Source organism: Octodon degus, unplaced genomic scaffold (assembly GCF_000260255.1).
Source record: "Octodon degus isolate 3935 unplaced genomic scaffold, OctDeg1.0 scaffold00057, whole genome shotgun sequence".
In the NCBI taxonomy this organism is placed as follows: Eukaryota; Metazoa; Chordata; class Mammalia; order Rodentia; family Octodontidae; genus Octodon; species Octodon degus.
Window position 1 is genome coordinate 5,350,973 of NW_004524633.1, and position 13,533 is coordinate 5,364,505.

General features: G+C 47.3%; 1 protein-coding gene across 15 annotated transcripts in view; it reads left to right on the top strand.

Annotated features, from left to right (window-relative positions):
• The window catches only part of Sgip1 (SH3 domain GRB2 like endophilin interacting protein 1), a 187,730-nt gene that overhangs the window by 115,290 nt on the left and 58,907 nt on the right, over positions 1-13,533 (top strand). For 8 of the 15 annotated variants that reach the window (XM_023718288.1, XM_023718289.1, XM_023718291.1 and 5 more), the window contains 5 exons: positions 1,037-1,061; positions 1,925-1,976; positions 3,496-3,581; positions 7,573-7,665; positions 9,389-9,463. In XM_023718288.1, coding sequence (XP_023574056.1) covers positions 1,037-1,061; positions 1,925-1,976; positions 3,496-3,581; positions 7,573-7,665; positions 9,389-9,463 — 331 coding nt within the window. Of the gene's footprint in view, positions 1-1,036; positions 1,062-1,924; positions 1,977-3,495; positions 3,582-7,572; positions 7,666-9,388; positions 9,464-11,708; positions 12,210-13,533 lie in introns of all 15 variants that reach the window. The other 7 variants (XM_023718282.1, XM_023718284.1, XM_023718287.1 and 4 more) reach the window with 2 other exon arrangements.

The window sequence follows — 13,533 nt, forward strand, 5'->3', positions numbered from 1 at the left end:
TTTTTTTGTCTAGTTCTTCCCTGTGTGGCTGCACTTAACTGGTGATTATTCCTTCAAGAAGAGAACTTCATAAAAATATTGCAGGGAATTCTTTGGTGCTTTCAATAACAAATATATGTGGAGTGAATTGCCATACCTGGGAACTGAGGAATGTGAAGTGTTTGCCTTTGATATATATATATATATCAAAGGCAAAGCCCCTCCTGGGGCTCTACTTTTCTACGAGCTCCCCAGGCTAAGAACCTTTTGCAGCTTCTGCTTGAGTCCAGACTTTGTACTGAATCAATTCTTCTACTGTCTCAATGAGTTTCTGCTGAGACATTGTAAATCTGGAAGTGGTCCGCTCACATTACGTATTCCTCCTGCCTGGCTATTCCTATCTCAATAGCATAATACCGTGATCTAAAGAATTCGCTTCCTATTCATAGACTGCGGGCAGCTCCCGGAGGAGGGGACACATGCATGGCACAGAATTCCCTGGCTCCCTAAAAAGATGGTCCGTCTAAAGGAGATTCCCCTTCCTCTGACACTGACCACTTTTCTCTTACACCATGCTCGTAACTTGTGATTACGGTTCAGGCGTCCCACCTCATGAAGAGCAGGTACTACTTTTCCTAAACACATTTTAGAATTTCCAAATATCAACCATATGGGAAACTTGGATTTACTTCTTTATCTGCTACAATTCAAGAGTGGTTTTCTCTTTAATAGACTGTTTTATACTTGTCTTAAAGTCCCTCACCCACCCAGGTAAGGGGTTGGCTCCTTCAGAAGCCTTAGGATTTACCCTCCCTTCCTCGCCGTAACTTCTGAGTGAACTGAAAGCTGAGAATTGATGTGTGTGTGTGTGTGAGTGTGTGTGTGTGTGTGTGTGTGTGTGTGTGTGTAAGTTTCGTGAGTGCCACACTGAGAACAATTTCATTTGTCCCTACCTACGTTTCTTTGAGTAGAGTTTAACTGCAATAACAGAAATAATACATGTTGTAACTAACATATATGTGGTCCTAAGCCTTATAGTGTCTATTTCTAATTCTAGGGTGCAATTAAAAGGAACTTATCCAGTAAGTATATCTTAGCTACCAGAAATAGAGTACAATGTAAAAGAAGACGCAGGTCCTTGGATCTTGGTGGATATATACATTTGAACTATGCGGCCTTGGCTTTGACTGATAAGGCTTACTTTTAAAAAAAAAAATCTCTTACAGTAAGGAATCCTTATTTTATGATTAAGGGTCACCTGGGGGTTCTGAAGGATTAGTGTTTAAATTTCAGAAAAAGAATATGTTTTTGGCAAAGCGTTGCTGTTTTCTTCTCTTATTTGCCAACTCTTGCTATATCGTTTACATTTAGAACTGAGCATAACCTAGGGGTGGACACAGAGCAGGGCCAAAGCAAGCTGCATACGCTAGCGTAATTTGATGTGCAATAGTCCACTGAGGTGTCTGACGCAGGTCACGGTGTGTACAGGCATAATTTCCTCTGCTGCTTATAGTCTAGGAAATTCTAAATTCATGATTCGTAGCTAAAAATGTAACATTTTCTTGGAATTTCAAGAAAAGAATGGGTAGGGAAAGCTGGATTCGTGTACTGTGTGCAGATGGCCTGGCTTAGCACTCTGTTATGGTAGGGAGGAAGGCTGCTGTGCTGTTCCTAAACTCTGCAGTATACAAATCTTCCACTCCTGGCTTTGCTTGTGGGAGTTCCTTGGTTAACGAGATTTTATAACTATTAGAGAAAACGCCACTACATGTGCCAGACATAGGCTACTGCACTGCTGGGGGAGGGCTGGTTTTGGAAAGTTTTCAGATTGAGTTGTTTATTGATGGGACTTAAATCTCTATGTATTTCCAAACATAGTTTGTAAGACATATGAAAAGGGAGTGGTAAACGTGGGCCTAAACAGGTCTTTTGTCCTGTGCATAAGGTGAAGAAGTGGCGAGACCCAGGCGCTCCACACCAACTCCAGAACTCCTGAGGTGAGCACGAAAGACATTGCTGGTGTTTTATGCCAGGCAACCGGGCTTCTAAGAATTAAGCAGGCATCCTCTGAGCTCCGCTCTGTCTTTTATTGCTGAAAGGCTTTCCCTACAAGTTCATACACTCATAGCTTGGCCCAAACTCGTTCTTCTCATAAGCACAGCCCAAGAAGACCACTGGGGAGGCAGTGTTGCCCTAGACTAGAGTGTCTGCCTGCCCAGCTGCCTGGCCCTCGCTACCAAGGAGGCCGAAGGGCTGTGTACTAAGGTCCCTTAGCTGCCAATGTGAAGTGGCATCGTGGCCCGCACAGAAAGGCTGGCTTCACTGCATGCTGTTTCCCGATGTACTCGGTCCACCTGCCCATGCCAAGAGAACCTTCTAGCTGGGTCTAGCAGAACGTTGTCCTCCCCAGCGAATTCGTGCACTGAAGAGTTGTAGGCATGAGTTTGGGTTTCTACAAAGACTGCCCTTTCTTTTTAAAATCTGGATCATTTAAAAGCTTTTCTTTCTCTTCCTCTTCCTCCACATTTGCCCCTCACCAACATGTGAAGAAGTTCTTCAACTCTTTAGGTTCAGTGAGGGGAATCACCTTTGGAGAAGAAATGTAGAAAGTTGCGCACCATTTTGTTCTTCCCTCTTCTCTTCCTTCTCCTCCTCCTCTTTCTTCCTTCTATGAGTGTGTGTGTGTGTGTGTGTGTTATAGGGAATTGAACCCAGGGCCCTCACACTGAGCTACACCCCTAGTCCTTTCCTTAATCCTTTTTTTTAAATTTACCAAGCCTGGGCTCAAACTGGCCCTCCACCTGCCTGTCCCCAAGTGCTGGGCTTGCAGGAGTGCACCACCAAATCTTTCTCCTTTTCTTAAGGACCAGTATAAGTCAGCAAGTAGGAGAAAGGGCGAGAGTCTGCCTACCCTCCCGTTCCCCTCCACATCTCAGGGCCCTTGTCGCCCTGGGACACTCTGTGCTGGAATATTGGGCCATGGGAGTGGCCCACTGAGTGGGAGGGAGGAGATAAGAGAGGCTGGAGGCATAGTTGCTCATTCACACCCGAACTTCCCAGCAGCCTCTTCCTGAATATCCACTTCCTTTGATTGTGAGCTGCACAACACAGAGATGTGACGGAGACACCCACAAATGGCTTCAGATATTAGGACAGTCCAGCATTGTACAACAAACCCACATGGATAAAATGATCTCTTCTAGACATAAAGGAGCATGAGGCTTTGAGAGATTTTTTCTCCCTCATCTCATTTCTGCTCGTCTGGAGCCTTGGTCCTGCACTGAGAACTAGGGATCTTTGTCTCCCAAGAGTCCTCCTGTCCCGTAACAGGTCGGACACGTCCAAGCAATGCTTCCTATTCCTAGCTGTGCAATTATTCCCATCTGCACACACATCATGCACAAGCACAGGGACATACACACCCTCTTGTTTCACCAAGACAATATTTGAAAGTGGGTGTGCTTCACTGTAAACTGTTGAGCCCTCTCTTGTTTTGCTTTCCTATGTATGATTTAGCAAAAAGCCTCCAGACGACACTGCAGCCCTCGCGCCCCTCTTCGGCCCGCCACTAGAGTCAGCTTTTGATGAGCAGAAGACAGAAGGTAGGAAAATGTCTTTCCATTAAGTACAACTTATCTAGGATAATCATTAACGTATTAGTATTATCCCTTAGTCATTGTGGACTGATCAGGCCTCAGTCTCCCAAATGAGTGAACGAAGAAGCCTTAAATAAATGAGTGGGGCTGCGTGATGTTGGGGCTCCAGGAGGATCCAAACTCCCTAGCGGAGCCTGAGATGCTCTGGGGGCTGAGACGAAGAACTGCTCTGGGCGGCCTGTATTGGGTTAGCTGGCACACAAAGGACAGGACTACTAAAGAAAGGTGGGAATCTGAGCAGGACCCTTGAAGGACTTCCCCAGTGAGACATCATATCAATTAGGAGAACCGTGTTATCTCCAGGAGCGAGGTGCCTGCAGCTGCCATCTTATCTTGTCAATTGAGGTTGGAGCCAGGGTCCTCAGCTGTGGCCTTGTCTCATCCTTTGAGGCCACCAGGCCTCACCTGCCCTTACAGGCCTCAGTGGGACCAGCAACTCACAGAAGTTCACTTATTATAAATCCGCACCCCATCTACAGATAAGGGGCCTAGGCCTGGGACAGACTGGCAAGTAGACATGGAAGGCAAACCAGTTCATCTACATACTGCTCAGAGCCACTCTGAGTGGTCTGCATCAAAATATATGTATTCTATGGCATGTTTTTAATATACCACCCATCTTTATGGGAAAAATGGATTTCAATCTATGATGTGTGATTGAAAAAATGTTTAAAATTTTAAAAGTCACATTGCCATGATTTCCCTCGAAATCCTTCCCCTCACTTTGAGCACACATATTCCGTCGTTCTTGTCAGGGCCGCCGCAGCTCTGGCGCCCTCTTTCCCGAGTGCCTTTGGCTACACTGTCCTGGCCACCTCAAGGTCCTGAATCGACTCAGACATTTCCCTCTCATGATCATCGTGATGCTGGGGGGCAGCCGGGAGTCACCCCATGCAAGATCAGGTGAATAACACGGATGAGGACCACACGCATGTTTTTATGAACCTGCTTTTGTATCCGATGGCATACAGCAGCAGTAGTCACCAAATTTTTGATCATACCTTATAAATACACTCAGGAAAAAGAATTCCAGCACTGCTCCAGAAAGTGGCAAGAATGAGGGGGGAAAGCAAGTTTGAAGAGACTGGGAGTGACTCGAGGAGGGTAGATGGCATCTTCCAGCGTCATACATTTTTATTTAGACGTTCATTTGCCAAGCCTTTGATCACGCTTCAGAGATAAGTGGTTAAGAACTAAACTCCTGTGTAGTTGGCAAGTTTCTAATATTTGAGCATTTGAAATTTTATATCCAGAGATAACTAATAGCTACAAGTTCACACCTCAAAAGAGGCCAGGAAGGATGCGCGCCCATCTGCGGCGGCCCTCGCCAGGGAGCGAATGTCCTGTGACCCTGCCCCCAGGGAGGGAGGTGCAAGCAGAGGCGTGCGGGAAGCCACCGCCCCACACAGGCGATGTCACTGCCGCTCTGATCTAGACTCTAGCCACATCGACTGCGGGTGCAAGTGGCATTTGGCTCACTCACCGCCATTGCTGTTTGCTGACTCAGAGAGCCAGGAATGATTTTCACCCATTTTGCAACTTAGAAAAAGACAAACCTTCCTTTGTGGCACTGTTGCTGTATTTACCTGTTAAGTCTTTATTCTAGAGTTTTCAACCATGTTTTCCATGTGAAAAATAAGGTATCCCTTGCTGATATGAAATAAGCCCTCTCAGAAAGAGATCCAGTCCCTTCCCAAGATGGGTCTGTGCCTGGTGCGTGTGCCCCTGGCAGGCAGCTTGGACAGCACAGTGTCTTTATAAAAGTTGTTCGGCTTGGGAGCACCCAGTGCACATGCGCTGGAAGGGCCTGCTAGGACGCACCACGGAGTAGCCTCAAAAGTCAAGGAGGGCGAAACCTAGAAATCTGAGGAGCAGTTAACCCAGGCTCACTGGGATTAACAGAGACCTCAAAGGACAGGAAACTCAGCACAGGAGAAATTGCTTCACATTCACGGAGGAGAAGAAAGCCGTCTAGGGCTGAGGGCTTCACCCTTGTGTCACTTCTGAGTCCAGGAGGGCTAAGCTGGCTTCCTCCCCTGATGATCAGGAGAGGGGCCTTGCAGGGCCAGTGGGCTTGCTGCCCAGGGCAAAAGGAAAGGCTCCACTTCTTGCTGAAGCCCACAGGGAGAACCTGGTGTGGGGTGGCTGCGTGGGGCTCTTTCATTATAGAGAAATGGAGAAGGGGTCTGGTGGACAGCTGGCAGTGGGCTACACCTGAATCTTCCAAGGGCTGAGTCAGGAACAAGAATAAAGAGCATCCAGGAACTCCCTCCAGGGCCTTCGGTGTCCTAACTCAGAAACCCAGTGTAAAGGTGGCCTCGCAGGAAGGCTCCCTTTGTCCTATTAACCAGCATGATCAGGTTCCCCGCTAAGGTTGTAATTGTAAGGTGACCAGAAATGGGATTTGACTTGTTAGCCCTGAATCCACCTATTTAAGAAATTCCGTAACTGTAAGCAAGCTGGATAGAAAAAGTGGAAACAAGCCTCGCACATCAAGGCAGTGTCCCCTCTTGGAGTCAGGAAAACAATGCTCCCTCGCAGGATCTCACAGCTTGTGCCCTGCAGGTGGGAGCATGTGGCTACAGTCCTGTGTTGATGGCCCCCCCAGTAGTTTCACCCTAAAGTTCTGTAGAATCCCCCACTGTGCCCCGAACTCCCCCTCTTCTAACGCCCACGGTCCCTTTCTGACCCCTCGCTTTTTTGATTGATTCTCCCAATCGCTAATTTAAACGCTTGTTATGGGGGAGGGGGATTCTGTAATTGGGATCAATATGTCTGGCTCTCTTCTGGTTTCTCTACAGCCAAATTATTTAATCACTCGAAACTCTTTCCTCTCCCCAAAGCGGCCGCGGCAATCACACGGCCGTGTCGTGAGGATCACAGTGCCATCCCCAAGTAGAGCCCCAGGCCTCTGTGACAGGGTATCGTGTGCCTTGCACGGACTTCTGCTTATGCCCATTGTCTTTTTCAAGCACACCACTAACTCCTGGGGATGTTTAGTCCTTTCCACTTTCGACTGGAGGGATGCAGCTCAGAGAGGCCACATGACTGGCCCACAGTCCACAGTAAGTCTAGTAACTAAATTCAAAGCCAGGTCCACCTGACTCCAGGCTGGAACTGCCAGTGTAATGCACTGTGGCAGCCCTTCCTGAGAAGTGTGGGCCAGGTACATGGTTACCATAGCAATATTTAAACATCAAACCAAGAGCAAAGAAAAAGAAAGAAATATTAAATTTTGCTGGGGAGATGGCTCAGTGGATTAAGCACTTCCCTGGCAAGCGCAAGGGCCCAAGTTCAATCCTTGGTTCTGCCTAAATAAATAAATTCTATGTCCCCGGGCCCAATACCGAATTGCCCTGACTTATTTCAGATACCTGAGTACTTGTTTACTTTTCTGGTTCTCTGCAGATATTCGCTGAGCATTCCCAGAATAGTGTGGCTTTTTTTGGTGTGCAAGGTTTATTTAAGGACCCTAGAACACCTATAAAGATAGAAACCACTGCAGAGAACCTAGACATTTTCAGCTTCAAACCATTTTTATAGCTCACTTTAAATAAAGCACCTTATAACAAAGCAAATTTCCATGACATTCGTGCTTGAGTTCTCATGGGTACCAGACGCGGAGCCAGTATGGGTACTGATATTCAGAATATCCTTAAGTGGCTGACCAGGCAGGAGACGCAGATTCTATTTTGAAAGATTTTTTATAGCTATATATATAGAGAGAGACACCCCCTTCACACCCTAGCACCCCACGCTATAGTCTCTGCTTGAAAAGAATAAAAAGCAGCATATTCCTAAATTAATCTTCCAGTATGAGGCAAGGAGGAGATTATTTTGTGAAACTCAGCTAAATTGAAAGTTTAAGTTCTCAAGTCAGGCTGGGGGTGGTTCTGTTTTTAACTTACCTTGGGAAATTCTCTTTTTGTATTTCCAGTTCTTTTAGATCAACCTGAGATATGGGGTTCAGGCCAACCAATTAATCCGAGCCTGGAGTCACCCAAGCTAACAAGGCCTTTTCCCACTGGAAGTAAGTTATATGTCTGCTGTCTGGAAAAAGAAGAGACTCATTGTGTTGTCTGCCTTTGCGGTGAAATCAGGCCGCTCTGGGGAGTCTACATAAGCAACAGCTCAACTGCACAGTGTGGGGAAGAGGGAGAAGAAATGCCCTTGTGCAAACGAGCTTTCGGAGTTAAAGAGGCCATGGCAGGCGGGCTAAGCAGTGAGAAAGCAGCACAGTGAACAGAACCGGGAACCGTGAGCCGGGGCATCTTCTGGGGTCTCGCTCGCTCACCGGTTTCCTTCCTTCACCCATTCCTTCATTCCATCTGTGTGTGAAAGAACAAGATGGAAATGAGCCAAAGAAGTCATGGCTCAAGCCCTGGGCTGTCACCTGACACAGAGGCGCTAGTCGTGCAGAGCAGCGAGGCAGCTCAGGACACACGGAAAGCAGAGAGGAGCAAGGCAGTGTGGCAGTGAGAGCCTCAGGCAGGACAGCGGGGACACGGACGTGAAGCCTCAGGTCCTCTGCTCACTCCTGCTGCTCAGGGTGGGGCTTCCGTCTTCCACTCCAAGCACAGTGCTGAACCCATTTATCTCATACACTTGGTCCCAGCATCACACACTCCAGACCCACCCACCTCCAGAAGCCCCACCCATGAGCACAGGTGGCACAGGTGGCTTTGGGGACAAGCTAGACACAGCTCTAACAGCACGTACGTCCATCAACAGGTTCACACTTTGAATCTACCAAACACAGACAGTAACAAAATAATACACTTAAAGGAGGGGAAAAATATGTAGCCATTAAAAACCATAATTTTAGGGCCAGCCAAATAGGTCAGTGGATTGCAGTGCCTGCAAGTAGGCGCAAGGGCCAGGGGTTCAATCCTGGGCCTGCCTTGCTGGCCCTGCCCCTGGGGCGTGCTGAGATGGCAATTGAGACTGTGCATTGTGGTATGTGCCTGTAATCCCAGCACTTGGGAGGCTGTAAACAGGCGGATCACTACGAGTCTGATCTAGTAGTAAGACCCAGAACACCCTGTAGACCCTTCCCTAAAGTACAAAAGAAAACAAAAACATAATTTCTAACTTCATCCCCAAATGAAGCCCGGTTTACAAGGGCAAATGCCTTAGTAAGGGCCTTAACACGAAGCTTCTTTTCTCAACATTTTGTTTCGCTACAGTTTATGAATAGAATCTTGTCACTTATTTTTTATCCAAGTCACTTTGCTTCTGACTTTGAAAAATATACTAAAACTTAAGAACTATAAGTTTAAGAAATCTTTCTGGCCTCAATTTAGAGGATGATATCAACGCTGGGTTAGAAACGCCTCCCTGAGACTCCACCCGCCAGTTACCACTCCCCGGGACGTAGCTGCCCGTGAGTACAATATTCCTTGGCGGTCATGCACTCCCGGAGGCTGTTTCCAACACAAAGCCTCCTCCATCTCCTCCCCCTGGTGCAGGAGATGAGACTTAGTTGTGGTATGAAGTTTGAAAATAATATCTGAATGGGTAAAACATTGATATTGCTGTTGTTGTCTAACTTCCTCCTGACAAACTCTTGTTTTAGCAAAATGGAGGATCTTGAGTGGCTACTGCTTCAGGGTTTTGGCTTTGAAGTTGAATAACTGTGAGTGGCCACTCCATGTCCAGTACCCAGCGTGTCAGTGACGCGAACCGTCCTGCCTGCCTATCGTGTGTGGTTCAGAAGGAGCTCGGTCACTAACGCGTGCCTCCTCTCTCCCCAGCGCCTCCACCACTGCCTCCGAAAAACGTCCCAGCCACCCCACCTCGTACAGGATCCCCCTTAACGGTTGGACCAGGTAAACTTTAGGCCTCTTCTGTCCCCCTGTCTGACTGGCACCAAAGCAGCGGCCTGGGGCCTCCCCCTGCCCTGCATGTGTTGGCATTTGTCAGCTCACTGCAGTCCGCGGCGGTAGGACATCGCTGGCAGTTCACCTGGCTTCCAGTGCAGCTCATTGTGCTGGCTTATTTCAAAACCACACCACGCTTCACCAAGTCAGGATAGTCCTCAGTGTAATATTGTAGAGAAGACCCACATTTACCAATAAAAAAAAATAAAACAAAAATTCATAGTAGGAAAAATCATGGCTTAAGGAACCGCCCATTTTCTCGAATCACGTTTTAATGATTTTAACCTAAGTAGCCTCAAAGCACGATTTGTGTATTTCCAAGAACCAATGAAACTTTGGCTAGGACTGAAACCATCCAGTCTGCAGCATCGGCACATGGCTTCTCGGCTGGGCTGTGGGCCGCTGGTGAGGGTTTCTCCCAGGAGTAGCTCTTCGGGTGTTTGCTGTCTCCTATGAAGAGATGCACAGAGATCATGGCTGGCGAGGAACTGCCGCTGCCTTCTAGACAGATGACTTACGATGCACACCCGGGCTGTCTCCTGCAATCAGCACTCTGTATTCCTACAGTTTTTAACCTGCCAGGTCTCACCGTACCTGCAGATCTAAAGCAGCAGGAGCTGTTTCTTGTACCTGTGCCCTAGAGTGCGGTCTTCTATCACTTTTGAAATTCTACTGCAGCTTCAACCTTTGCTATCTAGGTGGTCTGGTGAATTTGATAAGTACAGAGTAGGATATTTATCAACAAAAGAGGAGCGACTCAGTCGTTTATCAAATTTATATTGACTCACTCCTGACAGAGAATCATCCAGATTCCGGGTGCTCTGAGCCCAGGCCACGGGTTCTGCCTGCGCGCCCGTGAATTATGTTAGCGGTCCGCAGCCCTCCTGGCAGCATCATTATGAATGTGGTGGGTCACGCAGACGCTCCCGTTGCTCTGTAAGCTTGCAGCCTTCAAGATTAATTTCTTTGAGACTAGAAATATGGGACTTTCAAACCAGTTCTTACAGCCCAGAAGTTATGTAAAGGCAAACTGGCTTCTGGTCATGCCTTCCAGTTATTTAGGTAGCAATTTCCAATTTGAATAAACTCAGTTAAAAACATAATTACAGTTCTTCAAATGGCACGTGTCATCAGATATTTCCAGCCAGCCGTGGAAGATAGTTCTTACCCTTGTGTTAGTGATACAGATTTAAACGAATAGTCCTGTTAATGTTTAGAACAAAAAGCGTTTTCTGAATCACTCCTTCAGAAGATCACAGGTATCACAGTTACGCATGTGATGTCAACAGGTTAGATTTGATGAGAAAACCAATTATAAAGGTGTGTTTGTGATTTTCTTCCCTAATAAACAGGTATACACATAGCAATCCTAATCAGCACCAGGTGCCTTCTCAGTAGCTGGTGTGTGTACATGGTGTGTGTGTGTGTGTGTGTGTGTGTGTGTAAATGTGTGTATGAGGATCTCTAATCTTTGCACTGTGTTTCTGGTATATTTAAAGTAAGAAGCCCTACAACTAAAAGTGACGTCCATTCTTTTTGAACTAATAGATATTTTTAGTGTCTCCTAGTATTTCTATTTATTGTCCTAGAGTAGGCAATCTTTTTTTTTTTTTTTTCAATTTATTTATTTGGTACAGGGTCTCACTATGCAGCTTGGACTCCAAAGCTCTGGGATTACAGGCATGTGCCACATGCCCAGTTTTGGTGGCTGGCATGGTGCACCCAGGGTTCTGGGTCCAGCACAGCATGCAGTACCTGAGGTCAAACCCACGCCCTTGTGCTTGCCAGGCAGGCACTTAAACCACCGCGCTATCTCCCTGGCCTAGAGTAGACAATGAGGGCTGTGTGTATGGGCTCAGGCCCCATATCCAGATACAGCCTCCCCTGGGAGATGAGTCTGCACTTCCCTGTGAGCCTTACCACCACCTGCTCTGTGCTGGGCATCCTGCAGAGAGGGGTGTCTCCCACAGCACTTTCAGCGATCATAGAAACGGCCAGCGGGCGGTCACCTTACCAAAGAGTAAATGACAACATGAAAACCCCAGGCTCCTTTCAGCCCATAATCTGACACTTTGCCACCCGGTCCCTCCCAAGGAAATACATTGCCCTGGCTTGGCTCAGCCCTCCCGTTCCCCCTTACAACTAAGATGAACAAAGTTAGTTACAAGTTTAAAATCAACTACTTTAACCACAGGAAATGACCAGTCAGCCACAGAGGCCAAAACTGAAAACCTTCCATCCATCAATGACTTGGACAGCATTTTTGGCCCAGTGCTGTCCCCCAAGTCTGTTGCTGTTAACACTGAAGAGAAGTGGGTGCAGTTTTCTGATGCATCCCCAGAACATGTCACTCCAGAGCTGACTCCAAGTGAAAAGCTGGCATCCCTAGAGGCTACATCAGACAACCCAGCAGACTCCCCAGCTCCAGGCTCTCCTGGCCCCCCAGGACCTCCGGCTCCCCCGGGGCCTGCCGGTCCTCCTCGAAATGTACCGTCTCCACTCAATTTAGAAGAAGTCCAGAAGAAAGTGGCTGAGCAGAGCTTCATGAAAGATGATTACCTAGAAGCCATCTCATCTCCTAAGGACTTGGGGTTGGGGCAGAGAGCAACTCCACCTCCCCCACCACCACCCACCTACAGGACTGTGGTCTCGTCCCCTGGACCTGTCTCGGCCAGTGGTACCGGGACCGCCAGTGGTACGTCTTATGGGTTGAGTGTGCTTGTGTGCCGGGGAAGGGCCGTGGCTGCTGCCGTGTGAGCGACCCTCTCCCCCCGCCTTGCACTCGGCTTCAGAGCCTTGCCATTGCTCCCTTGTCCCCCTGGCATGTCCTTGCCCATCCAAGGCTGACAGAGCAGTCACGACTCAAGTCTGTGGATGTGTCCTACCTGCTTTGCATCCCAAGCCCCTGGAGTGTCCCTCCTGCTATTCTGCAGTTAGGAAGCATCTGTGTTGACATCATTGCTTGACCTTCAAGACCATTCTGGAAAGACAGATTGCACAGGCAGTGGGTTAAGATCAAACGTCAGGTATCTCCCAAGGGCCTTAGGTTTTTTAGTCAATGTGGGGAGAAGGTAAAGACTATTGATTCTTAACAATTGAGCTGGAAAGAGCTATACTCAGCAGGTAATAGACGATTGTTTCCACCTGGAAGACTGAACTGGCCCAGTGAAGCTCATAAATAAATATAGTCCCAGTTTATTCACTGCTCAACCTTCTACTGATGACCTGTATACAAACTAGCAAATAAAAACTTAAGATTCCAAAAAATAAGAGCTGGCCTATGGTTTAAGAGATAAATAGTGGTTCTCGTGACCTACTTTCATAATGTTCAGCCTTCTGACACTAACAATTCCTTTGCAAACTGGGTCTAACTGGGTTAAACTGGATCTGCTCGCAGAAGCGCGTGAAGCCTGGTCCAGGAGAGAGTCCCTTGCCAAGCCTCAGGATCCTGCCAAACAAGGTTTACCCAGAATGCCCCGTGGCTCTAACATGCTGCCATAGCGTCTTTCTAACTGCACAGAAAATCTGTTCCATCAGTTCAATAAAGAAAAAGTGAATTAAATGGGGGCATCCTTAGAGGAGAAGGAAAACAATTAACTTTCCAATTAACAATTTTCCCTTGATTTTTTTTTTATTAGATCTGTATCAAAAGACTATCTTCACCACCACCATCAGGATCTATGCCTTCTGTTCGGGCAGCATTTAATACTTTAGCAAATGCTTTCATAAGGATTGTTTCATTTGCTTTCACTGAGATTGTCACAGCTACCTTATAAGGTAGAATAATACCTTATTGAAAAAAAAAAGGGAATTGAGGCGCCTACATTTGCAGACAAGAGATGGACAGGATTAAAACTCAGCCCACCGCAGCAGCAGTCCTGTGCCCCCACTCTGAGAGAGCAGCCCCCTGGAACCTCCCAGCATTCCTCAAAGGGGGTTTTAAGCTTCTCTTCTTTTTTTTTTTCGAAGTTTTATTGATAAACATATAGCAATGAGACAGTTTCAAATCAAATCGGAAG